Raw genomic sequence first — 24,689 nt, 5'->3', positions numbered from 1 at the left:
TTCTCTAGGAAAAACTCCACTTACTTTACTAAGTCCAACATTGTGGTATTTCTTTTCCATTATTTTCTTCACTGGTTCCTCTTCCTTGAAAGTAATGAAGCAAAATCCACGCCTCTTGTTAGTTTTGTTGTCCATGGGGAGCTCTATCGATTCAACCTGGTAGGAGACAGTGGTTTTATCTATTAAGCTGCCATTCTTGCCACTTAAAAATGTTTCTAACAGGTCATATTTCTTAACCAAAATTATTTGGACTTTAATAAGATAATGTGCCTCTTTCATAAGGCTTTACATCACTAGAAACCATCACCATCACCTTCACTAGAAATAGTGTTCCTAATTGTGTAAAAAACATTTTTCCCTCTTAATTCATAGTACCATCTGCCCATTCAGGAACTCATACAAAATGCACTGTACAAATGTTTTAATTGTGCTGGATACATAAATAAATGTCTCTGTTTGACTTTCAGTTTTAACTCTGTTAACACTGAAGTAACTAGGTGTTTCAAACCTTCAGCAGACCTAAACTTTCAAGTTCCATATGAAAAAGATGCAGCTTTGTGCAAGGGCATAGTTCTTTCACAACACTGCTGAAATTGTACGTTAAACAGGACAAATATTACATCCGACTACAAACACAGAGTAAAGCTGTTCTTACATCTGGCGCACGAGGCTTCAGGCTAGGCAAACAGCAGTTGAAGTCTATAGTCCAGTGTGAACTGTCTGTAAGGGAGTAATATGGCAGGTATTTGACAACCGAATTCCCTGACAATGGAGCTGTCATGACCTGATGCTGTCAACATCTGAGAACTAACAGGGAAGCAGCAGTTGTACCAAGCTCACACAAGGCTAACTTTTAAGAACTGCAGGGATACTTTGTTCACCTGCACCATCAAAAAACTCGGGACAGAGACAAGAAACTATACAGCTGCCCAGAGTTTAGGAAACCTATCTGAATCTGTGCCATAGCAAATCAGCTGGGGCGGCTGAAGAGCATTGCATCCAACTGACCAAAGCATCACACTCAAAAACAGTGCTTCCCATGCCTGTGCAAGTCAAGACTGTCAGACATCCCATGAATCAGTTCCTGACTCTCTGGCTTACCCCAGTTTCTCCTTCCATTAAATTAATACCCTTATCATTAAAATTCTGGCTACCAAGACACACAGGGCTACACCGGCCATTAAGCTTACAACAGGTCCACGCAGGTTGCATTTGGGGGCTCTTTTTTCTTACCAGACTTGTGAAGACAGAATAAATTCTACAAATGTAAGCAGTCTATTTCACCACTTACCTCACCAAAACCTCCAAAATATTCCCTTATTTTCTCCTCAGGCGTGTCTGGAGATAAGCCCCCAACAAAAATCTTTTTAACGGGTTCTTTTGTTTTCATGGCTTTAGCTCTTTTAGGATCAATGACCTTTCCATTCAGCTTGTGTTCTTTCTGGTCCATGACCTGTGGGTAATTAAGACACGATCTTACTCGCAGTTCAAGCTCTATGTTTCACTGGTGTTTTGAGCAAGGCCCAGTTATTTTATATTTAGGTTTTGTTAATGCTATCACTTCAATTTCAATACTTTGATTACAGCAATAATTTGTTGCATGAAACCAGACAGTTCCACAATTTTGATCACTATCCACTGACAGACAGTTCTGACAAAGCCTTTCAAGAGTCCCCTGGAGCCATGTATCACCCAAGAAAAGTTAAGAGTGTAACATTTCTCAGCAAGTACTCTACAGTCCCATCCTCAAACCTCATGCAGTAAAGAATCTGTACTTTAGGTATCACCAAAGGTCAGTGAAGGTGAAAACTTTTCAGTGTGCTTCTGTCAACAGGATTTTAGAAAGGTTAACAGCTAATTTTTGCTTTGATAAAGCCCAGATCTATCAAAGCCACTGGCTCTACTCTAGGGGTTCAGGTTGCAGCTCTGAAATGCAGAGACTTTATTTTCTTTGTAAACACTGCTTTCACAGTAGTAGGCAGCAGACATTTATATATACAGTATTTTCAAAGTGCTCAAGTCCAGTGGCTTGCTGTCCCGATCCCCTGTAAGTACTCAAAGCCATACTTTGGGAATTGCTGCCAGTCCTGGCCACCGCATCACAAGTAAGATGGTTTAGGAAAAACACATTTCAATATGCATCTTATTGTATCCCATAATCACCTTTAAGAGATCAACTTTAACAAACACCTATGCATACAGTCAGCCGAGTGCTGCATCTTTGCTACCTAAAATTGAACATGTGGTCCCATTACATTAATACTACCTTATCTACGCTCTCCGATTCTTTGAAGAGTACAAAGCCGAAGCCTCTCGATCGCCCAGTGATGGGATCTAACTTCAGAGTGCAGTCTACAACTTCACCAAATTTAGAGAAATAGTCCTTCAGATCTTTCTTTGTAGTGTCCCAGCTAAGGCCACCAATAAACATTTTCCTGTTAAAACAAGATGGTTAATCTGTTAATGTGTCGTAACCAAAATCCTGTACTGTCAAGCTTTATAAGCTCAGTTACCCAATAGAAAAAATAGCAGTATTTTTTATCAGTGACACTACACACACAGGCCTGCACTTTTTGAGAACTCGGTTAAATGATCCTGGCCAGATGAGATAAAGACTTCCATGTACACAAAAATTTTGCACCATCTTCCACTGCAGTTGTTCACTGCTATCCCAAGAAACTACAAAGAATGATAAAGAGATATTTTACTACTTCCTTGCATCCCCACCACTACTGACCCAACACAGGCTTAATTCCACGTAGTTATCTGCAGAGCCTCTGCACAACTGCTTAGGAAATAAATGCAGGCAGAAAAGATTTATAAGGCAGTGCAGTTAAACAGAGGCATTTATGGACTAGTCGGGACTGGGCATATGCCAGTATCAGTAAACTAAAACATGTGTTTAGTCAAGTCCTGTTCCCCAGAAAGCAGTAAAAAAGCAAAGTATACGATGGCCAAAACTTATCTTTCCTCCCAAAAACAGGATACAGACACCTTGCATAATCCCATACAATCACAAGAACATCTTCCTAATATACTAACTACAGGATCAGTGTTGCTGGGCAAGTGTGTACAGCAGGTAACTCTGATCATGACTTGTGATTTCAAAAGCATGCTGGAAGCTTGGAATCAAATCATGAACATCCCATATTGTTAAGAAGCCACAAAAAAAAAAAAAAAAAAAAAAAAGAAAAATCAAGAAACACTGTGTCTTGGAACACTTCATGATTTGCATCAACTAAAAATCAAGTTAGTATGCACACAAATGAAAACATTCCTAGTTATTAGGCATACGGCTTATGCATCCATTCAAGAGGATTTGATTTGAGATGATCTCTTCTAATACTGATAAAGAAGACTTTACAGCAAGCTCAAAACAAGACGTATGATCCATTATGATCTATAAAAAACTTTCTACAAAGCTTTGTCCATTTTCACTGTACCAACTGATTCCACAGTCACATGCAACTACCAGAGACTTGAAAAACCACTCTAGCATGTTCCCAATTCCTCTACTTTCCACATACAAATATTTCTGCCGATCACGTACAATTGCATTGTACTCCCACAAGTCAAACCCTCTCAAATCAAAGGCTGCTTGTGTGAACTAGCTCTGTTGAATTAGCTGAGCTCTTACAGAATTAACCAGACCATTCAGCTTCCGACAAACCTATCCAACCTCCATAGAGATGAGGGGGTTCAGGAGCTTCAGATGTTTCTATACAAAGTCCTGAAGTTTATAAACAGGAAGAGCGATTCCCTATCCCTTTTATCCACTATTCCCATTAGTTCCAGATCTCTCTTTAATAAAGCACCAAAAGCCCCTTCTAGTGTGACATCTTCCTGTCTTCAGGACCAATACGGAAAAAATGGTCCACACTGGTAAACCAGAAGCCTCACACCAGTACCGATAGCAATTCAAAGGGTGCTTTGTGCCTTTGAGTTCATCCATCACTAAGGTTCTTGTCCGTTTTGTGTTTGTTTTAAGCAGCAAAACAGGGCACATACAGAGGATGCAGCATCCTATTTCTGACACATGCGGGACAGTGATACTCTAGCAGTTACTACTGAACATACACTCACTACATGACATACAAAACAACCTCTTTTCTAGTTATCAACAACCTATTAACATAAACGTGCAACCCTTTTTTTTTTTTAATATTTATTAACATTCAATCAACATTAACATACAAACCCCTGCCTTATATCACTAAGCGCAGGACAAAGAACGCAAGTCTGAAACTGACAGCCCTCTAAAGGATTTTCTTCCCACCACGCAGTAACTGCATCTGTGTCTATTTACAGAGCGGCAAAACATGACTGCTTCGGTTTGCCACTGCAGTAGTTGACAAACTACTGCTCCACTGCAAAACAGAGGTCATACCAAGCCTACAACACCAACGTAAGCACAACAAACAATTAAGGTGCAATGTCACAGTGCTGTCAAAAGCTTATAAAATACGTACATTTCACAAACCACAGTTTGGCTGCTCTAAGTCACATCAGCACATATAGTTTTCCAAAAGAAGTTGCCAGAAGTGTACTGGGAAAGCTTTCAAACATCAGACTTGGCTAAGCAGAGTACAAACATCACCATGACTAGTGGCTTTGACCTTCCTCCAACAGGCTAGTCAGGAAGTTGCCAACATGTGGGTTTCTTAGGTCCACCATTCTCAGTGAGGAAATCTGAGGGTATGAGAACCCTCACAGTTTTTTTTCCTGAAGACGCTGCCTCTAACTCCCAATGCAAAGGAAACACCAATGTACCTGCACTCAGTGGCTACCAAGGATGTGCTGTTTTTCCCTCTACTACTAAGTGAACCCTCAAAACACTTTTGTTTCCTGTACAGTATTACCCATAAGAACTGACGGGTCAAAAAAACCGGCTGAACTGAACTACAAGTCAATGTATGCTACAAGTAATCACTGCACCACGCGGTGACAACTTCTAGGCTGTGTTGACTCAAGAAGATGGATTTCCTCATGAAAACCCTTTAACAGGCGTGCATTTAAGGGCAAAAAGCAAAACAAGTATGCAAACTGCAAAGGCACTTAAAACCATTAAAAGCAGGTGACAAGTAACAAAAACATTCTAAGTTTTCACTAACCCTAGTAAAACACTCTGGGTGGGGGGGTGGGGGAGAGGCTCCTGTCCTCTCTCTCCCCGTTTCCAACAACATCCTGGGTTATTTAGAAGGAAGACACTTGGGAAGGTTTTCGAGCAAGGCTCTACAGGACACAGTAGCTAGTGTTCCTTTATCCAGTTTATTTTCTCCCTTAATCAAAAGCAGATCTGCAGCTTGATGTTCTTATTGGCCTGACAGATGACAGCAAACAGCAGCAGCCTATCCTGTAACTGCATTTATTATACGCGAATTTTGCCTGCTATATGAAAAGCGATACTGCCCCATACCAGGCATCAGGCAGAGAGACCCTTAGAAATGAAAAGCTGCCTTCATTCCTAGGCTGTCACCTAAAGCACGGTTCTCACAGCAAGTTTCACAAGAAAAGGAGGAATGGTTTAGGGTGGTAAGGAGTCAAGGTGTCTCACACCTCTCACACGCACCTGACAGAGCATTTATGTTTGCAACAGAGGGCAACGCTGCAGTGACCGCAACCTGAGCGTTCAGCTACAGAGTTACAGTCCTTAACACGTGCACCGCACGTTAACTTTCAGAAAAGCATCTCCCCTCCGCACAAAAAAAAACAACAAAACACCCCCAACAACAAAAGACATGAAAAGTTTGCAGTTTTTGTAGTTTGGCCCCCATCAGGCCGGAGGTACACGTACGGACCCGCCACCGCCAAGTGCTGCGGGCTTTGCGCTGACGCGGGTATGAACCCCCCCCCCCCGCCAGCAGCACTCGGACCCCGTGACAGCGCCGCGCCCGCTAACGCCGAAACCCGCCCGAGCCACGGCGTCACCCCCGGCCCCTGCGAGGCCCAGGGGCACCCCAGCTACCCGCCCGCCCACGGCTCGCCAGCGCAGGCCGGGCCCGGGTGCGCAGCCCCCCGCCAGCTACCCGCTCCGGGCCGGGCCGAGGCCGCGCCCCCGCCCCTCACACCCCGCTGCCCCCGCACACAGGCGGGCGGAGGTGCCCGAGCAGCGGCGCCCGCCCGAGCCCCGCCGGCGGCCCGCCCCCGCCGGCCCGGTACGTGACGTCGCCGCGGCGCCAAGTAAACAAACAGGGCGGCGAGCGAGGCCGCGCCGGCGCCCACCGCCCGCCCCGCGGGACGCCGCCAGGGAGACAAAAGCCGCGGGGCGCCCGCGCCGCCCCCCCCGCTCACCCCTCGTCCTCCTCGTTCTTGCTGGCGTCGATCTTGGCTCCCTCCGACTCGATCCCGCCGCCACCGCCGCCGCCGCCTCCCCCGTCGGCGCCCCCCGCCCCAGCCCCCGCCAGCCCCTCGGGCTGCTCCGCCGGCTCCGCCGAGCTGCCTCCGGCGCCCGCCACCGCCGAGTCCATAGCGAACTGCTGCTCCGACATGGCGCCGCCGCCGCCGCTGCGGCTTTCCCGCGCCGGCCGGCCGGCGCCCGCCCGCCGCCCCCCCCGGCCCCGCTGCCGCTTGCCCGCCGAGGCCCCGGCCCCGCTGGCGGCCCCGGCGACGGCACGAGCGCACCGAGCCCTCCTCCCTTCGCTCGCTTTTTTTAATGGCGCCGCCACCAACCCAACCTAAAATGGCGGGCGGAAGGAGCGCGGCGGGCGCGGTCATGTGACACCACCCGCCGGCCCGGCGGCGCGAGGGGGTGCGGCGGCCCCGGGGCCGTCGGTGGGCGACCGTCGGGCGCGAGCCCCGGGACGCCCCCGGCCACCGCGCGTGGGCGTCTGTCGGGCCGCCGGCGCGGAGCGGGGGCACGGGGCGAACGGCGGCCCGTCGGGAGGCCGGGCGGGCCGCTGGCCAAGCGGCAGCTGCCGGACCCCCGCCTGAGGCGGCTGGCCGGGCCCGCCGCCCGCGCTGAGCTCCTGGGCGCCTCGCAGCCGCGGACACCCCCTGAAGCACCCCGGGCCTGAAGGTAGCGAAATGAAGTTTGTTTTGTTTTTTTTTTTTTTTTAAAGTATTTTTATAAGTTAAAATATAACTAGCTACACGTTGAAGTAAAACCTGACTCCCGCAACAAGCGCGGTTTTTGTAGACAGAGGAGGGACTACTGCTGGTGAGGGTGGCTTCCGCGCCCGGCTGCGCCCGGGCGTTGTTTGGGAGTACAGAGCCACATACTGCTGTGGCTTCTCCCTGTGGGCAGAGCCAGCAATGCCAACAAGTCTCTCATCCAAACTCATTGCTAATACGACAGGAACATATGCTTAACCTGTAACAGTTATAATGCCCAGCTGCCTGAGAAAAAGAAATGCTGAAATTATGAAAACTTTTAGAAACCTCTGCTCAGACTGGTCCCTTGAAGAGTTTGCAAGGCTAGCCTCCCCTGTGAATTAGCTACTCACATTACACTCTTCTGACAAGCAAGGTTTATTTTTGGTCCCTGACTAGATGTTTGCACTGAGAAAAAAAAAACCTTGGAAGCAGACTGCTGCAATCCTGTGGCTTCTGACAGAATGTGTATGCTAACTTACCCGTCCCAGCTGCTGTCCTACTCAGGAATTTTCTGGTTAAAGCAGTTTCCCTTCTCTAGCAATCACTTGTTCAGGCTTTTATGTTGCTTGCTAGTATACACAAGATGGGAAACTCACTTCCTGATCCATTTAAGTTACATCCCATACTGAACTCTTTCTTGAAAGAGTAGATCCCAACTTGTACAGAAACTAGTTGCTGACCCTAGACAGGAAGCAATTGCTATAGAGGTGCAATTAAGTGATAGCCTTCAGTATTCCAGAACCCAAGTGCTTGAAAAACCTTGAAAGGTGGTATAGATCTCACCCTCTAACCCCTCAAGCAGTGCTGAGTTATCACCATGAAAGAGGTGCTGCTGTGGTTCTAAACACCTCCCTTAAGATGTATGACAGTGGCAGTCCTGTGCCACAGACCATGCTCTTTCCTGCCGCAGCAGAAAACAGCGGGATTCCACACAGTGCCTCTTCAGACAGGTCAGGAAAAGGAGTGAGTTGTACTGACTCATATATAAAATAACTTTGTCTTGAGCCATTCATAATCTCCAGAAAGGTACTGCCCTTCTAATACAAGTAAAAAGTTAGTGGTACCACTGTAAGCTGACAGCCAACTGCAAGACCACACATTCACTTAGGTAAGCGTTTATTAGAGAATCCTTTAACATGAAATTATACAAATGAAGTTCGTATAAACACAAGTCCACATTGTGTCATAACATGAATGGCAAAAAGAAAGTAAAAACCATAAAAGAAAACTAGTCAGCTGCTATGTACAGTTGGACACAGTTGTGTCATACACTAAGTCTTTTACAAAATAGTCATTTCCTCTCACGAAGACCACCCTCCGTTCACTCACGATGTGCTGCAAGATGGCTTTGTTGCAGTATCTCTACCTAAAAATCAAGACAAAATGTATGTCAGATCTGTGCAAGTTACTACAAGAATCGTTAAAAGGTCCATTTTCATGAACTGCTTTAAGTCTTCTATATATTCCTTTCTTCACTGTTAAAGATCATATGCATATTTATTAAGGTAACACAAGAGGTTTTGTTACCCATCATTAATTTATCTTCCCAAATACAGCCATTCAGCCCATTTAAGAAGCTGTTCCAGAACACCACATCCAATTTAGACTATTAATGAGGCTCTGGATCAGTTTATTTCTACTGGAAACACTGCCAAAAGGGTTTCCGTTTTTTTTTTTAATCCATCTAGACTGCTGTGCAAACAGAAGTCAGGTTGATTTAGTTCACACAGTGCACATGCATATGATCTTTAATGTTTTTCCAGATTTAAAAGTTCGTTTTGGTTTGCAGATTTCACTATTAGCTATAAAAAGAAAAAAGCAAGCATTAAATCTTAAAGAATGCACACTTAAAATGAGGTTCCACAATTGAAATACAACACTAAACAGAAGACCAAATGATTAAGCTGTAAAGGCATTTATGTACTTTAACTCCTGTAAAAAACCATTTAAGTTAAGACACTTAATCTCCAAAAAGATTAAAAAAAGAAGCCAAAGTCTGAAGTTTTCCACTTTAATCTTTACGCTGGTACATGAAGTTGGAAGAGACCATACCACAGGACAGCGTTTTCTGGTGTATGCCTTGCGCTCTGCCTGCAACGTGCGACCCCAGAGATAGACGTGGTCAGGGTGACACACGGCCTGCAATGAAGTTCCCGCTGGCGGGTACAAACAAGGTATAATGTCAGAGTTAGAAGACAACATTCTTGTTTTCCTTAAGTTGTACCCATTTCAGTACTTTACCTGTTAATACTTCTAATAAGTTTAATTATTCCTCTAGACCACCTGGTACACAACGCAAAACAGAAAAACTCTTATGTTTTTCTGAAGTACTAAAGAAGATAAAGTCACATTTTAACAAAGTTAAAGATCTATAGACACTGTAGGCAAAGCTGGTTTTAAAAAAAAAGTATTTTTTTAAGTTAACAAAAGCTTAATTAAAAGGAAAAGTCATGCTACGCAAGTTTTTACTCTTCATTTGTCTATTGATCTTTAAATTAGATTAGACCTACTCAGAGTGGACCTTGCACTCATGTACACACCTGTTTCCTCAAGTACTAGGTACTGCTTTAGTACGGCTGGTAGTTGTTTTGGTGATTGCCGCCACCACGGGATGCCTTTCCGTATGTGCTTTGTTGACCTGTAGATAACATTGAGGGGAGGGGGGAAAAAAAAAAAAATAAAAACCACTCAGAAGCAGTAACATCCGATACTCTGAAGGCAACTGTTCCCATACAGCACACCAGCAGCGCTACTCTAAAGCTGTGTGTTATGAGTAAGAGGTGTTACAGAACTAGTTACTATAAGAGGCCCCTGTTTAAAGATGCATACTACTATTATCTGGAATGAGATCAAAACCACTTACCGCTATAATCTGTGTATCCTGGCCCATATCCGTAATTGGGATAGTTGTACCCAGAGTAGTCGTATCCTCCATAGCCACTGTAGCTTTGATCACTATAAGCGCTATTGTAATTTCCATATCCTTGATCATAGTAGTTATTAAATCCTTGATTCCAGTTTTGTCCCTGCCCTGAAACCAAGCACAGCATTTAATATACAGAATCTACTATTTTTCACTCCTTTCCTATGCCACTTCATCTAGCTTTCTATGGCAATCTTTTTATGCCAGAACTATTACCTGGAAGAATCTTCTTGTCTTCCCAAAAGAAGACTTTTCTAAAAAGAATCAAGGCATCTCATTTGGGTATAAGACAGGTCATAGGATCTTATCACCCACAACAACATTTGAGAAAGACAGCAGGTAGCCCTGCTTATGGAAACAAACAGCCAGGAAAAACCCACAACACCAAAGGCATGCACTACAGCAGCTCCTGGATGCTTTCCTTTAACTTTTGTTTTGCATCATTAATTGCCTCAACTCCAAGTTAAACCACAGGATCAGCTTTACTGCATTGTGTTGGTTGTGACTCCTTGATTTTAAGACTGAGATGCATTAACCTGTAACGTAACAGCTCGTCGCTTTTTATTTACAAGGTGTAGCAAAGCAACCATCTTTTGCAAAGAGTTCACAGCCCATGAGCCAGCAGTATATCCCTTCACATGAAGGGTAACTGCACTATGCATTTAGCTGTACTGTCTACTGTGGGTATACAAGAGCACCCTACATCTATTGTCACTTCACCACTTGAAGGCAAGCAGAGCAAGAGATTCTCAAGCTTCCACAAGTCATCACAACCACCAAAGTGCCATTTACTAACAGGCTACTTCCCACATTCAATTTCAACACAAGATCTGCATGCAGCCTGAAACATCTACAAACACCTTCGTGTTTAGCACAAACACTTAAGCATTGACTTGAATTTCAACATCCAAAACACTCACCCCGTCCACGCCCCCTTCCACCTCCTCGTCCACCAGCTGTATTGCTTTTTCCTCCTTTCTGCTGCTGCTGCTGTTGCCTGTATACCTCTTTGGGCTGTGCTACTTTGATCTCACACTGTAAAGAAAAATCCTGTAACTGGTCAAGAATTTAAGGACCAGACCATTCATTTTGTGAGCTGCTTTTAGGGAAGCCTTCAAAGGTGGCCCATTTCACGCGCTGAGGAGAGCTTCCATACCTTGCCTGAACCAATTTGATGGTATCTGCTTTCTAGTAACTTCTTTACTGGCTCTTCATCTGTGTAGGTGATAAAACAGAAGCCCCTCCTTTCATTTGTCTTTGTGTCCATGGGAAGCTCAATATTTTCAATCTGAAATCAAAAGTACCTATCAATAACACATCAAATCTGTAAACTGCTTTTCATGCTACCAGCACCATTTGGGAGCCCAATGTCTGTGCCGACTGCTTTTGACAGCTATAAATCAGCCCATCACAATACTATGGACTCATTAACATACATATAGTTTCCAACAGTCCCTAGCCTTATGTAAGTCTGAGCCAGCTCTCTCCTCACATATTCTTTTGGCTTAAGACAAGAGGCAACACGGCACCTGAAAACCAGAGCTGTGCTTATATGCCGTTATACTATACCTCGCCAAAAGCGCCAAAGTACTCTTTAATCTGCTCTTCGGAAGTATCAGGACTCAGCCCACCAACAAACACTTTTTTTGGTGGCTCCTTCCCTTTTAGGGCTTTTGCCCTTTTAGGATCTATTAGTTTCCCATCCAGTTTGTGTTCCTTCAGTTCCAACACCTAGAAAGCACACAAGGAAAAAAAGTCTCAGATCCCGACAGTTGACACGGGCAGGCTTTGTGCCATCGAGACAAGAAATCCACCCACCTTCTCCACGCTGGCAGCATCCTTGAAGAGCACGAACCCAAACCCCCTCGACCTCCCAGTGACTGGGTCTGTTTTAATCGTACAATCCACAACCTCACCAAACCGAGAGAGATACTCGGTCAAGTCCTTCTTGCTGGTGTCCCAACTGAGGCCTCCAATAAACATTTTCCTGAAACGCAAAGGGTATACACGAGTATGTGTAAATACGTATGTGTACACACACAGCTGGGCGGGTACAAGCGCACGCGCGGAGCACGGCGCAAGCCAAAGGCCATCAGGAGGCCACGGCAATCCGGCTCGGCTTGCAGGGCCTGGCAGCCGCGCCCACTGCTCCGGGCCGCGGGGGCAGCACCGGGGGCGCCGCAGCGGCCCGGCCCAGCCGCTACACGTGGGCCGCGTCCGTGCGCCCGGGCCCCGCCACACCGAGCCCGCCAGCAACACCACCCCCCTACAGGCTACTGGTGACGTCACGCCCCCTGATTGGCAGCCCCCCTCCCCGCCCCGCGGAAACTGGGTCAGCAGCACGGGACACAAAGGCGGGCGCGGCCATGGGCGCGGGGAGAGGAGGCCCCGCCCCCCCCCCCCGCGCCCGAGCCGCCCCCCCGTCCCGTGCGGCCCGGGAGGGCGGGGGAGGGAGAGGGAGGCGCGACCCCCCCGGCCCTACCCGTCGTCCTGCTGGTTCTTGCTCGCGTTGATCTTGGAGCCCTCGGCGAACTCCTCCGGGCCGCCGCTCATCTCGGTCGCGTCCTCCATGGCGGGGCGAGGGCGACGAGAAGGTTTTAGGCAAGCGGCGGACACAGCGGAGATCTGTGCGGGGGAGAAAATGGCGGCGGAAGAGATCCGGGCACCGCCTGCGCCGCCCTTATATACCCGCGCCGGCAGCCAATCAGTGCCACCCTCGCGCCCGGCACCGCAGCGCCCCTAGCGGCTCCCGGCGGGGCCGCAGCACCCGTCTGCCACCGGGCTCCCCCCAGCTCCGGGGCCAGCCCCGGCCGCGGCGCCGCTGGGGCCCTGCCCTGCCCTGCCCTGCCCTGCCCTGCCCGCCGCGGGGCCCGGAGCCCGGCCACCGCCCGCCTCGCCTCTCCGCCGGCTCGGTGCTCCCCGCGCTCTTCCCGCCGCGGGCCCTGGGTTGAGGCGGCGATCGCCGCCCCGGGCGCCGGGGGCACGCGCACCGGGGTACCGGGCCAGGCGGGCTCCGGCGCCGGAGCCGGGGTGGGTGGGGGTACCGGTGCAACCCAAAAACCCCGTTCAGGCGGCGGCGGGGCGGGGCGGGCGCTCCGGGGGCGGGCACAGGCGGCGCGGCACTCCCCGCCGCCGGGGCGCCGCCATCGCCGCACTCGCCCCCCGCGATCGGTGCCGGCGGCCCGGCTCGGCCCCCCGCCCAGCCGCAGGGCGGAGCGGCCCCGGTGCGCCCCACGTGCCGCCGCCATGGGCGTGCTGCCGGTGCCGGCGGAGGTGCGCGCCATCCTGCTGGACATCGAGGGCACCACCACCCCCATCGCCTTCGTCCAGGTGAGACCCGGCGGGGCGGGCGGCGGCGGCCTCCCCACGCGGCCGGGGGCCCCGATAGCGTCGCCGTCTTTATCGTGACACATCCCACCCCCCCAGCCCCGGCAGTCGGAGCGGGCGCGCTGCGCCGGCCGCACGTCGGTGCCGACCCGGGGCGGGAGCGGCTGCGGGGGGGCGGGCGGCCGGGGCCGCCCCGGCAGCGCCAACCGCGGCGCGTTTCTGCGTTTTTCCGAATGACGCCCAGGGGAAAATCGGTCTGGTTTTACCGATCGCCCGTGGGCAGGGGAGCGGGAGCCGTTCCCGTTCCGTGAGTGGGTTTTTCATGGCTACAGGGAGCGCCCTGGGCCTCGCCTGGCAGCAGCCCCCGCAGCATGGCTGTCGCTCAGCGCGCTGCCGCCGCAGCCCCGCACCCCGGCTTGCAGCGGGCCGGGGTCCCGCCGCCGGGTGCCCCGCTGCCTGTTCCCTTCCCTGGGCCTTGCAGCCAGCTGTGTCCCCGCCTCTCGCACAGCGCCCGGCTGTGTCCCCAGCTGTGTCCCCGCCTCTCGCACAGCGCCCGGCTGTGTCCCCAGCTGTGTCCCCGCCTCTCGCACAGCGCTCAGATGTGTCCCCAGCTGTGCCCCCCCCCGCCTCCCGCACAGCACCAGTGCGGGGGGCAGGTGCACTGAGGAGGGCTGCACCGGCAGCACATCCCGACGGGCGGCTTCCCGGGCTTCGGAAAAGATGTAGGACTATTGCACACGGTGGTTTAGGTGCCGAAGCCGGAGGGCCGGGGCGGGGGTGGGGGGGTGGGGTGTGGAGACCAGCGGGAGGCATCCGGACAAGTGCTGTAACTGTGCCACTAACACTCCAGCTGCTGCGGGCCCCCCCTCTCCTGGAGGATTTGGTCCCTAACCAGGTTGGTGTGCTTCGAAGGAAGGAGCAATCTCCACTGAAGGCAATTGTCCCAGCTCCTGCCATTAACCTGTATTTCTCCAGGAGACTTTACGGCTTTCAGTGGATCTGTGTTGCCGGTACCACCCACGTGGGTGAAGGCGCTTGCCAAGCTTTCCAGGTGTTTCTGCTAACACAGTTTAACAGATGAACAGCGTGACCTACATCTTCCCTGTCCGCGTTCTTCCAGTGCTCTTGAAGAAACTTCAGGTCTAGATGGCATTACAGCTGCCTCCCTCCCCTCAGTATCTTTCCATTTAAACAGTTTGAACAGCTCAGCTTTATTAATGAACATCTCTCAGAGCAGCAAAGATGGTTAATAGCCACCTTGAGTCCATTTTGCTGTTGTGCAAATAGCATGTGATATGCCTGCGATGGTTTCCTACCCAGAGTTCTTTCTCTTGCAGGGAGGCTGAATGAGTTATGGCTCTCGATGAAACTTGGTTTGCTGGAAATGCTTGAAACAAAGTTATTTCACTTGGACTTTCAGCTAAAACTCCATAGAGCCCGTATTTCTCTTTGAAAGTTCTGCAGGCATTTTCATTTGTTACCATTAAAGGATTTTATTTAATCCTTTCTTTAGTATTAAAATTATTGAGTATGCAAAGTAAAGAAATAGAACGAGCACAAGCCAGTTGATGGGTGGATTAAGGAACGATACCAGAAAAGAGAATATTTGATGGCCCCTAGTTAGAGGTCACCAAATTTTCTCTTTTGCCAGGCCCACCCTGGCAGAGAAAAGTAAATGGCAGGGCAGAGATGTAATGTGATAAACTACATCCCCTGGCATTTGCCACATCTCCTGTAAAAGAGCAGATTGTCACTGAACTTTGTGACAGTTTGCATAGACATTAGGAGGAAAATTGGCCCTGGTTGCTTGGAATCCTACAAGTGCTAGTGATGGCGTGCGATGTGGGTGTCGACTGATGATAAAAGTACCACCCTTCCTCTACTGGGTTTAACATTGCTGTGAGCAGTTGCAAAGGCTTAGGAGGGCTGCTGAGCCGTGTTTGCTGACGGCTGTTTCTCCATCCCGCCAGGCTGTATTGAGGCAGCCACATCTGGGGCTGGATGTCACTGGGGAGCCCAGCTGGCTGGCAGTGTGGTGAGGTGATAGCACCCATCGCCCCAGCACGCATGGGAGATGGACAGAGCGATGGGAACTGTGCACAGGCAGGCTTAGGTCTCCTGCTAGCCAAGATAAAAGCGGGTGAACCTATAAAGGTCAGCAACAGCCCCAGTTAAACCTATTCAGGATTTTGCAGCCACCGACTTTTGCTGAAAGCTGAAGTCGTGGAGATGGAGGTATTTCCATGCCAAGGAATCTTTCTTCCACACAAACTCATGGCCTTTTAAACTTAGTACATCATTGCCTAGGATCACTCTAGACATCCGTAAACTGTCACCCTGACTGTCCACCACTCCAGCTGCCACATGGGTGTCCCCTCCTGGACCACAGACATCCATGTGTTTGCCAGTGGGCCAAGGCTTTTACCCTTTTAAAATCCACTGAATCACAGAATACACTGTGCTTTTGAAGCCTGTTTGGAAGTTTTTCTTCGCCAGCACAAGAGCACAAAACACTGCTTTTGGAAAGCGATTGGGACCTTTTGACATCCAAGGTAAAGGGAAGTTAAACCAAGGCAGTGAGTTGGTTGCATTTCCCAGTGGCTGCTCTTTAATTTCTTCCATGATTTAAAAGACTTTGAAAGCAACTATGCTCAAATAAAGGAAGTGAGAGGGTAATAGGGGGTATTGCAAGGCTGTTGATTTCCCTGGACACGTTTGTGGTAATTCTCTAGGCGTTTAAGACATTTTCCTTTCCCCTAAATTTACATTGTTTTTAAAATATACAACATGGAAAACACAATATTACAGTAATAGAAAATCCTGCAGTTCTGCCACCACATCCATGCTTTTAGCACCACTGTTTTCTTAATTCAGTAAACAAAGGTGACATACAGTGAGGAGAAAAATATCACTGACCATTTTTTGAGGAGAGACAAGTTCAGGTTAGTTTCTTCCCGTCTCTTCCCCATTCCGTATTTTTCCCTGTTAAGAAAAGTTTGGTTCCGTACCTGAAGGCAGGAGCTTCGCACCCTTCCCCTTGTCCTCAGGCTCTTCCACACCCAGAGGTGCTGTCGTGGCAGCCGCTTGTGGCTTCTCAGTTGTGAAACACCACTAATGAGAGCGATTTGTGATTATTTCAGGTGCCCTCGGGATCTCCAGGAAGGTTTGGCATTCTCCCATGGCACTTTTTCCTAACTCTTTTTCATGTTGTTTGCAAGACTGTCCTATGGAGCTCAGTGTCACTAAATAGACTTTTCCATTTTCAAAAGGTCCTCTAGCTCTGGTGAGAAGTTGAGCTGTGTTTTCAGAACGTTAGGACAAGCACCCCATTAAAAATAGGAGCACTGTAACTTGTCAGTTCAGAGTACATACACAGTCAGCCTTGTACTTAGCAGCTGGTGAGAACCTGGGGTCCTGTCTGCCATCTGAGACACTTTTTCACAAGCCCAGGAAAAGTTATCACCCACCTTTTCCACCCTGGGATTTAAAAGTTGAAGCTGCCTAAGCATTTGTGCAAAAAATCCACCTGCACTGATGTTGGCCCAAGGCTGGCTCTGGGCTGCAGCCAGTGGCACCCCTGGCAGGCGGCTTCACAAGCTGCAGCGCTGCAGGGGAAGCTCCAGCAGGGAAAATAGCTGCACACACCGGCATGTGCAAACGGTTGCTTTAAAATAAGGTCAGGCTTACCTCTGCTAGGTTAAAGGAGCTGCCTTGTTTTTCTTGGGTGCTGCCAGGAGACCTTGTTCCCTTACATCAAAGACAATGTGAAGGAGTATCTGCACGCTCACTGGGAGGAGGAGGAGTGCCAGCGAGACATCGGACTTCTGAGGAAACAGGTGAAGTAATGGAGCTGTACCGTGTCTCTGCTGGTTTTCTCGGCACCGCCTGAGACTTCAGGTCACTCAGATTCCCCCAGTCACCCAACACGAGTCCGTACCTCTCTTTGCCCCCCAGCAGAGGCTGGTTGCCTCGATGGGTGGATTCTCCCCTACCCAAAGCCTGGAGCTGTGCTCAGGGAAGGGCTGGTGCTCAGTAGGCAGCAGCTCAGCTGTTTCCTTCAGCTCGCATTGGTCTTCACGGCCCCTGAGCAAGCGTCAAACCACAGCTTTTCAGCTTCGTGCCTGCACTGTGCCCTTCTCTTGCTGAATCCACCACCTGTGGCTTCCAGGTGCTTGTTTGGGAAGCAGTGTGGAGGGACAGCAGAGTACTTGTCCAACACAGGGCAGCGTATCCTGCCTCTGTACAGGGACATGGCACCACTCGGAGACCTGTGGCTATCTGAAGCCAATAGATATATTTGCTTCTTTGCCTTAATTTCAGCAATTAAATACTTAAGCAAGTATAATTCTTATTAAGAGTATTTACAATACAGCTACAATAGTGCTAATTGTGGGATTTGGAAAGTACAATCCAAGCAAGTGTTTCTAGACACGACTGGAGTCTGAATTTCCCATTGAGGAAAGCATTCAGTGTTGCAACCCTTCATGGGAAGAGCAGCTCCAGCGTGTCCTGCAGAGAGGTGCGTTGATGCAGGTGTTGGACCCCTTTCCTCCATCGAGATGTTGAGACCACCCCACCTCTTCCCTTACCTCTTTTTATCATGAATGATTTCCAGGCTCAGGAGGACTCCAGCTTGGATGGGGCCGTGCCCATCCCTTTGGAGAGCGGAAGTGGGGAAGAGGAGCTGGAGCGGGTCATCCAGGCGGTGGTGGACAATGTTCACTGGCAGATGTCTCTGGACAGGAAGACCACAGCACTGAAGCAGCTGCAGGGTCACATGTGGAGGGCAGCCTACACGACCGGGCACGTCAAAGGAGAGTGAGTAATAATAGCGTACCCCTTTCCCCGGGGCAGGTGTGGGGTGCATCTCTCCTAGGTGTTTGTTAGCAGAGTAGCTGCATAAGCTATTCCTGGAAACAGCCCCGCATACAAATGCCAATAGGATTACTACCTTGCTGGAGAAGCCAGTACGTTTACATTCTCTTGTGGCTTAAGCCAGGCCACTGCTGTCATGGAAGCAACTGCAGACACTTCATTTCAAACTTGATCGTGCAGTGAAACAAAACCATTGAGCTTCATCTTTGGGTCTAGCGAAGCAAAAGCTTACGGCAACCTCGGGATTGACCAAGTTGTCTCAGTGCCCACTGGGAAGACAACAAGTGGGTGAGAGTGTTTCTCCTTATGGAATAACCAGCAGGTACATGCTGGGAAACAGTGAGTTCTCCAGGCACCTGGGCAGGGCCTGTGAAGGAGATGGGGTCTGAGAAAGGAACAAAGTAGTGGGGACGGGGCAATTCTGGTCCCATGACCGGTGGAACATTCATCTGGGACAACTACTGCATTAAAAGTTTGGAAAAGGTCTCAATATTTCGCTACAGAGATTTCTTGGTAAACCAAGAGACTGAGGCACAAGTATGAACTTACAGTTCTCCATCTTGCATTTTTTATCCCTGAATTGCACTCACATTTTGGAACAAGCCTAAACAAGCTGGGGTTGCAGGGTGAGGTCCTTTCAGTTGTTTCCTCCTGCTTCATCTCTTACCTGCACGTTTCCTGCCTTTCCCCTTCTTTTTATCTTCACGTTCCTCTCTATCTTTCAGCCACAACACAAGTGTGCATAAGTAGGGACAACTGGAGTTAAGCCTGATCTTATAGGTCAAGAGGTATTTGGTTAAATAAACTATGCATTTCAGGTTCCTAAAGAAGTAAAACAAACCCTTAAGTTCACAAAGTGTTTTGCCAAAGGAAGAATGAGGAAGAAGAAAAAGAGCTCACAGAAAAGTGTAAACATCTCCCAGAGAAAGCAACAAAACCCAAAAGCAAGTCAAGAGGGACAGCCATCCTGTTGGTTTCTTTTTTAAAAACATGGGTAATTGCCTTATAGTGGCCCAAAAACTGTGGAGCTAGCCTTGCTGCATGGCAGCCTTGGAGGAGTGAGATCTCTGAAGTCCCCCCTTCACCCAACTGTATCTGGCACATGCGTGTCTGAAATCCAGGCACTGAACTCAGCATGTGAAAACATGAGAGAGTCTGGGAGTTTCTGCAGGTGCCATACAACCTCAAAATATTTTCAGCTGACACCAGAGACATGTAATAAATAGCTATGAAAAAAAGTGATTTTTTTTTTTTAATACATAACAAAGCCCTGAACAGATGGCTGAGAAACTGGAGATGAACAAAGGGCCAGCTGATTGCTACAAGTCTGCAAAATTCAATCCAACACCTCCTTTTGCATGTATTTGAAGTCCTCTTTCTTGAGGTGTTCAGGCGCTCAGATCCTCTTTTCAGGGCAGTACCTCTGGGCCTTGGGCCAAGCGGCCACACAGAGCTGTGCAGTGCAGGTGGGAAAGCTGCAATTTGGATTGGGATGAAAACTCAGTTCCCTGAGGATTGCATCTCCTCCACTTCTTCTCCATCATTCTGCCATACCAAACTGAAACTTCTTCCCTACCCTTCTGAGGTTGGTTGTGGCCTTTCCTTATCAACCATCACGTGTATTACTGAGGGACTTACTGTCAGCCTCACTTTGTTCCTCTTGAGCAGCGTCTATCTTTCAGATTCCCCCAGCACACGCATCATCTTGTAAATGTCCTTTGCATACAAAAAGCTTTTACATACATGTAACTGCAGCGCTAGAGAGATCTCGTGGTATAAATGAGAAGGGTATGAGGGAACTGACACATCCGTTAGCAGTTACACAGCAGTTGCCTTGGCTTTAGTCCTTCTTCCCTCTCTTGCAGATTTGCTCCTCGATGCTGGGCTTGTCTTTGGGTGGCTGCTACCTGGGAGTGAGACCTAACTCCTGTTTTGAGAATTGTCAGCCCATTGCTAGACTGTTATCTTGCCTTCCCAGCCCTTTGCTAGGCTGGAAGAATACAGGGAGGGGTGCTGCTGCCTAGTGAACAGGAGCTGGTTCTCCCTCTGCGGTGCAGTTAAGCCAGGGACACATCTGGCCCACAGGTACTACTGTACGATCTGAGTCACTGGGTAGAGTAGCTCTGACCTCAGTCCCTGAGGGGACGCTCCTTTCCCAAATTATTGTCTGGCTTCAGGCAGTTCGTACAGTGCTGCTCATTGAGCTCCTGCAGCTGCAGCCTGCTCTCGGTTCCTCCCCACGCGTGGGCAGAGCCTGAACCCGTGGGGTGCATTTGCCCCGTATGGATGGAACTTACGGGCCACAGCTTTTACCAACAGGGAAACTTGTAGCTTGCAAGGCAGGTGGGACTCAAGATGCAAAAGCCTGTATTCTCTGTCCTCCCCCCTTATTCCTCCCTCGCAGAGAACAGCGGGGGGATGCCATTTCCCCCCACCTTTCCTTCCCTCTGCAAACTGAAGGGGCTGGAGAAACTCCTGTCAAAGGTCTGAAGTAGCCCGTCAGGGCTGCTGTCTGTGGAGCAGTCACTGAGCTGCTCGGTGGCTGGAGCTGGGAATGTGTGACCTGGTGCTGAAACAGACCCTCCGGTGGCAGGAGCCCTGAGCAGCCTGGGAATGAAGTCCCCTTGCAAACTGAGGGGACAGTGTCTGGCTAAAGGTGTCCCTCCAGGTGCCTCTGGGTTTGCCCTTACCTGTTGCCCTGTTTTGCTCCAGAATCTTCGAGGACGTGGTTCCAGCCATCCGGAAGTGGCGGGAAGCGGGGATGAAGGTCTATATCTACTCCTCGGGCAGCATTGAAGCCCAGAAGCTTCTGTTCGGCTATTCTACAGAAGGTGATATCCTAGAGGTAGATAACCTTATCACCTTCCTTACAGCTTCTCCCTCTGCAGAGGACTTCACTCCCACAACTGCCCTTGCTGGGTGCTTTGTGCACAGGGGCTGGGGCAGTGGCTTTGTCCCAGCAGAGTTACGCTCAGCCAGCTGAGCATGCTGCCACGGCTGCATCAGCCCCTGTTGCTGTGGTGGAAGGGAAGGGGATGTCTCACTGGGGAGCGAGGTTTAGCCCTGCTCTTCAGGTGGCACTTGGCAGCTGCCTTTGCTTTTCTCTTTTTCAGCTCTTTGACGGCCACTTTGATACCAAAATAGGCCCCAAGGTAGAAAGTGAGAGCTACAGAAGGATCGCTGCCAGTATTGGGTGCGCCACCAACAACATCCTCTTCCTGACGGATGTCCCTCGAGGTAGGTGGCCTGCCAGTCCTGCTGGCTCTTACCTGTGCGAGGGAGGCAGGTGCTCTTTCAGTGCCTGCTGCTGACTTGTCACAAGCATCTCAGAAATGCTGCAGACCACCTTGCTTCGGTGGCTGGATGCTACCATGCTTCTTCCGCACGCATCCAGGCTCTGGCACAGCAGCAGGGGATCTGTGAGCAGCGCTGCTGCGAGGGAAAATAAGTCAAGTAGAAAACCTACCCTTGCACCAGCGAGCAAGGAGAGACTTGGAAGTGGTGGAGCGTTTGCTGGAGGAGTTGGCGTACTCCATTTAAAAACAGGGTCAGTGGGTTTTGTGACCCCATGCTTGGGGGAACAGACCATGTGTGCTGCGCCGCTACATGGCACACACGGTGGCTGGTTCTTTGCGCCACTTACTGTTAGGTTGTGCTCAGCAGCAGGAAAATATTGCTTCTGGTCGTCAAGACTTGACCCCTGGAAAGCCAGGCTCAGGAAGCTAATTGATTTCTTGCCCTTGCTGGAGATGTTTTTCTGGTGGAAAGGGCACTGGGTCGTGATCTCAGTCTAAGCCAGCACAGTCCCCAGGAGTTAGCCCTTACCCCCTCCCCAGCCATGGCAGCAGAGCTGGCGGCAGCTTCAGGTTACCTCCTCTTCCCTGTTTTTGTCTTCCCGGGGCCTGTTGCTGTGCTCAGGAAGTTTGTGAGAAGCGGTTCCCAGTGCGGGGTGCTGGACTCGCTAACGCCACAGCCTGACCACAGCCCAGCTACTTCCTGGCAGGAATGGAGCTGCTGGCGCGTGCTGCCTGCACAGCGCCTTGCACAGCCATCCGCTGGGAGAGGGAAGGGGATGGCGAGGCCACCAGCTCCTGCCTGGTCACATTATGCAGCAGCTAGTGACCCACAGCAGCTCTGCCGGGGGCTGGTCCCTCTCTAGAGCTCTGCAGCATCACGTGCAAACGCTGCTCTCAGTCTCAGCCTTTAAAAGCACTTCAGTGTTTTGGGGCATCTTCAAGCCTTGAAAACACTTATGTGAAGAGGTCAGTGGGCACGTCTCATCTCCACTTTCCCCACTTCTATTTGTTTCAGAAGCCAATGCGGCCGAGGAAGCGGATACTCACGTGGCTGTGGTGATCAGACCAGGCAACGCAGGACTGACAGATGATGAGAAATCGTATTACAGCCTCATCTCATCTTTCACTGAACTTTTCCTGCCTACCTCCACTTAGGGAAAGCAGTGCACGCACAAAAGACTATGCTTCACCTGAATTGTCCTTGTGTAATGTTAGGTAATCTTGTCCATAATCAGAATTTAAAACCAAACCTACATCATGTCTTGGACCTACAACTAGTGCAAGCAGGTATGGATAGAGAGTATGGTGTGGGGTCCCTTGTGCAGTAGGATGGAGGGCTGCAGCAGCCAGCTGGAGCTGGGAACAGGGTGGGGAGAAGCACCTAGGAGCCAGGCTGTTCCTCCCTTTCCCAGCTAGCAGTTAGCTCAGAGGATGCTTCCTTCAGACTCACCCATTGCAATCTGGTGCTGAGACGCCCCACCACGAGGTCCATCATTTTTAGAAACAGTCTGCAAACAAGATGCATGGCCTTCTGTCCCAGGGGGACCACGGGGGATATGAGCTTCTCCCTGCAGACAGGGTTGCTGGCTAAGTCAAAACTGTCAGAGTTAGGGGAGTTAGAACGCCCAAAAGAAAATGCCAAATGTGGGCTATAATACAGTAGGTTTGGGCTGCCACAGCAAAAGCCAGCCCTTGCTGCAGGCAAGCTCTTTAGACCGGGAACAAATTAAATCTTGGCTATATCCACAGCAGGCCTAGGTACAAAACAGTACAACTTGCATATGGAAGCTGCTTAGAGCTGCTCAGCCAGCCTACCAGAATGAAGTAGAGCTTCATATTTCAAAGAGAAATACAGCTTTAAAAACTAAATTCTAGACCCTCCTCACTGCTGCATTGTGGTGCTGTGCTATGGGATCCAACTGGCTGAACACCAAAGTCAGCTTGACCGCGAAGTGTCTCGCTTAGTGCTAACCCATGGTGCTCCTCAGCAGCCAGCATCACCCCGTCACACGTTCATAGCACTAGTCAGCTGTGAGCAAAACTTGACACACAGCTGCTCCTGAGGGGAACATCCTGCTGTGTTTAATGAGAATTAAAACCCCGACCTTTTCACCCACCCTATCTAAATTGTGCCAACTTATATCATCAGATGGTCGTGGAGCTTTTCCTAATGTAGTAAATAAAACCACAACTTTGCTCTCCTTGTGTTCACTCCCTCCCAGTGTTCAGCACCAGTAATCCCAGCACCTAAAGGCAAATACCTTTTTTTAAAACTTGTGAACAATTTGTTTTCCTGCTTTCGTCTTCCCTGGTCCTTTCTTCAAGGCAGACATCCCTGTCCTGCCAAGGAAGCTGTGTTGCCTCCCTGACCATCTTACCATCTCGGCAGGGGCTCCGGGGAGGGTGCAGGAGCAAGAGCCACAACTAGGTTATTCCTGGTAATCAAGGAGGCAGAGACAGTCTGAAACCCCAGTTACCTGCTGCTGGCACTTTGTGCATGGCTGTCACTTGCTACTTACTCATTTCTGTGTGACTGTGCTTGAGCTTGCCCTCGTGGCTGGCTGAAATGTAATACCTTTGCCTTCCTGAGCTCTGATCTACACCTACAGCTGTCCCTGTTGAGGGGGTCTGCTCTGTAGAGAACAAGCAAGAGACGGGCATTTTGGGAGGAAACCACATCATGCCAGCACTGCCCTTCTAAAACTGATGGTAGCAGGTAAGGCTGTGAGGCAGCTAGTCTGGATGCGTTTCTGGGCTGTGTATGAGTGTGATCCTCCTCCTAGAAAGAGCCTGCTAATTAGCACTGTTACAGTAAGTGTGTCTGCATGGCTGAATAGTCCCTGGCTTCCTTAAGTGTTAATTTTAATCATGACACTGCAACTACCTTTTGTTTTGCCTTTGCCATCAGAAAGCTATGCATGGGGTAGGGGACAAAAATAAAACTCACTTTCTCCATAAAAGCACTTTATTTAGTGGTCATGTTTCAGTGTATATCAGTTGTCATTTAGTTGTACTGAAATGTGCTGTTAGAAATACTCTAAGAAATGTACAGAGTTATCACCAAAAACCTCAAGTTCAGTTTGGATTGCATATAGGAAAAGGAAAGAAAGACAAGAAAAAAAAAATCACAAACATTTTTTTTTCTGATAAAATTACAAAATATAAAATGATAAACT

At 49.5% G+C, this 24,689-nt stretch overlaps 3 protein-coding genes across 10 annotated transcripts in view; 1 reads left to right on the top strand and 2 right to left on the bottom strand.

Annotated features, from left to right (window-relative positions):
• The window catches only part of HNRNPD (heterogeneous nuclear ribonucleoprotein D), a 10,485-nt gene extending 3,787 nt beyond the window's left edge, over nt 1-6,698 (bottom strand). For 5 of the 6 annotated variants that reach the window (XR_013929114.1, XR_013929115.1, XR_013929116.1 and 2 more), the window contains exons 1-4: nt 6,292-6,698; nt 2,267-2,435; nt 1,292-1,453; nt 25-156 (exon numbers count right to left, since the gene is read on the bottom strand). Coding sequence is in view for 3 of the 6 variants with exons in the window: in XM_080393353.1 (XP_080249479.1) it covers nt 25-156; nt 1,292-1,453; nt 2,267-2,435; nt 6,292-6,488 (660 nt within the window). In the remaining 3 variants the exon portion in view is untranslated. Of the gene's footprint in view, nt 1-24; nt 157-1,291; nt 1,454-2,266; nt 2,436-2,558; nt 5,990-6,291 lie in introns of those variants that run through there. The other variant, XM_080393355.1, reaches the window with a different exon arrangement.
• Nucleotides 6,699-8,191: 1,493 nt separating this feature from the next.
• HNRNPDL (heterogeneous nuclear ribonucleoprotein D like) lies at nt 8,192-12,694 on the bottom strand. Of its 3 annotated transcripts, none has more exons than XM_080393417.1 (8): nt 12,498-12,694; nt 11,834-12,002; nt 11,585-11,746; nt 11,172-11,303; nt 10,936-11,050; nt 9,956-10,123; nt 9,633-9,730; nt 8,192-9,248 (listed from the first exon to the last, which is right to left on the bottom strand). In XM_080393417.1, the coding sequence occupies exons 1-7, from the start codon at nt 12,584-12,586 to the stop codon at nt 9,660-9,662; spliced, it is 906 nt and encodes a 301-aa protein (XP_080249543.1). In that variant the 5' UTR covers nt 12,587-12,694; the 3' UTR covers nt 8,192-9,248; nt 9,633-9,659. The 3 variants fall into 3 exon arrangements, with proteins under 3 accessions (XP_080249543.1, XP_080249544.1, XP_080249542.1); XM_080393418.1 differs by having other exon boundaries at nt 8,192-8,458; nt 12,498-12,693; XM_080393416.1 differs by having other exon boundaries at nt 8,192-9,730; nt 12,498-12,693.
• A 503-nt stretch (nt 12,695-13,197) lies between these two features.
• On the top strand, nt 13,198-23,714 carry ENOPH1 (enolase-phosphatase 1). The gene is made up of 6 exons (XM_080393446.1): nt 13,198-13,345; nt 17,077-17,178; nt 17,958-18,160; nt 20,930-21,062; nt 21,331-21,454; nt 22,529-23,714. The coding sequence occupies exons 1-6, from the start codon at nt 13,262-13,264 to the stop codon at nt 22,666-22,668; spliced, it is 786 nt and encodes a 261-aa protein (XP_080249572.1). The 5' UTR covers nt 13,198-13,261; the 3' UTR covers nt 22,669-23,714.
• The last annotated feature ends 975 nt before the right edge of the window (nt 23,715-24,689 follow it).

This window comes from Falco punctatus (genome assembly GCF_963210335.1).
Source record: "Falco punctatus genome assembly, chromosome: 1".
Lineage (NCBI taxonomy): Eukaryota > Metazoa > Chordata > Aves > Falconiformes > Falconidae > Falco > Falco punctatus.
Note: the sequence above shows the minus strand (reverse complement) of the source record. Positions and strands in the feature narration are given on the sequence as shown.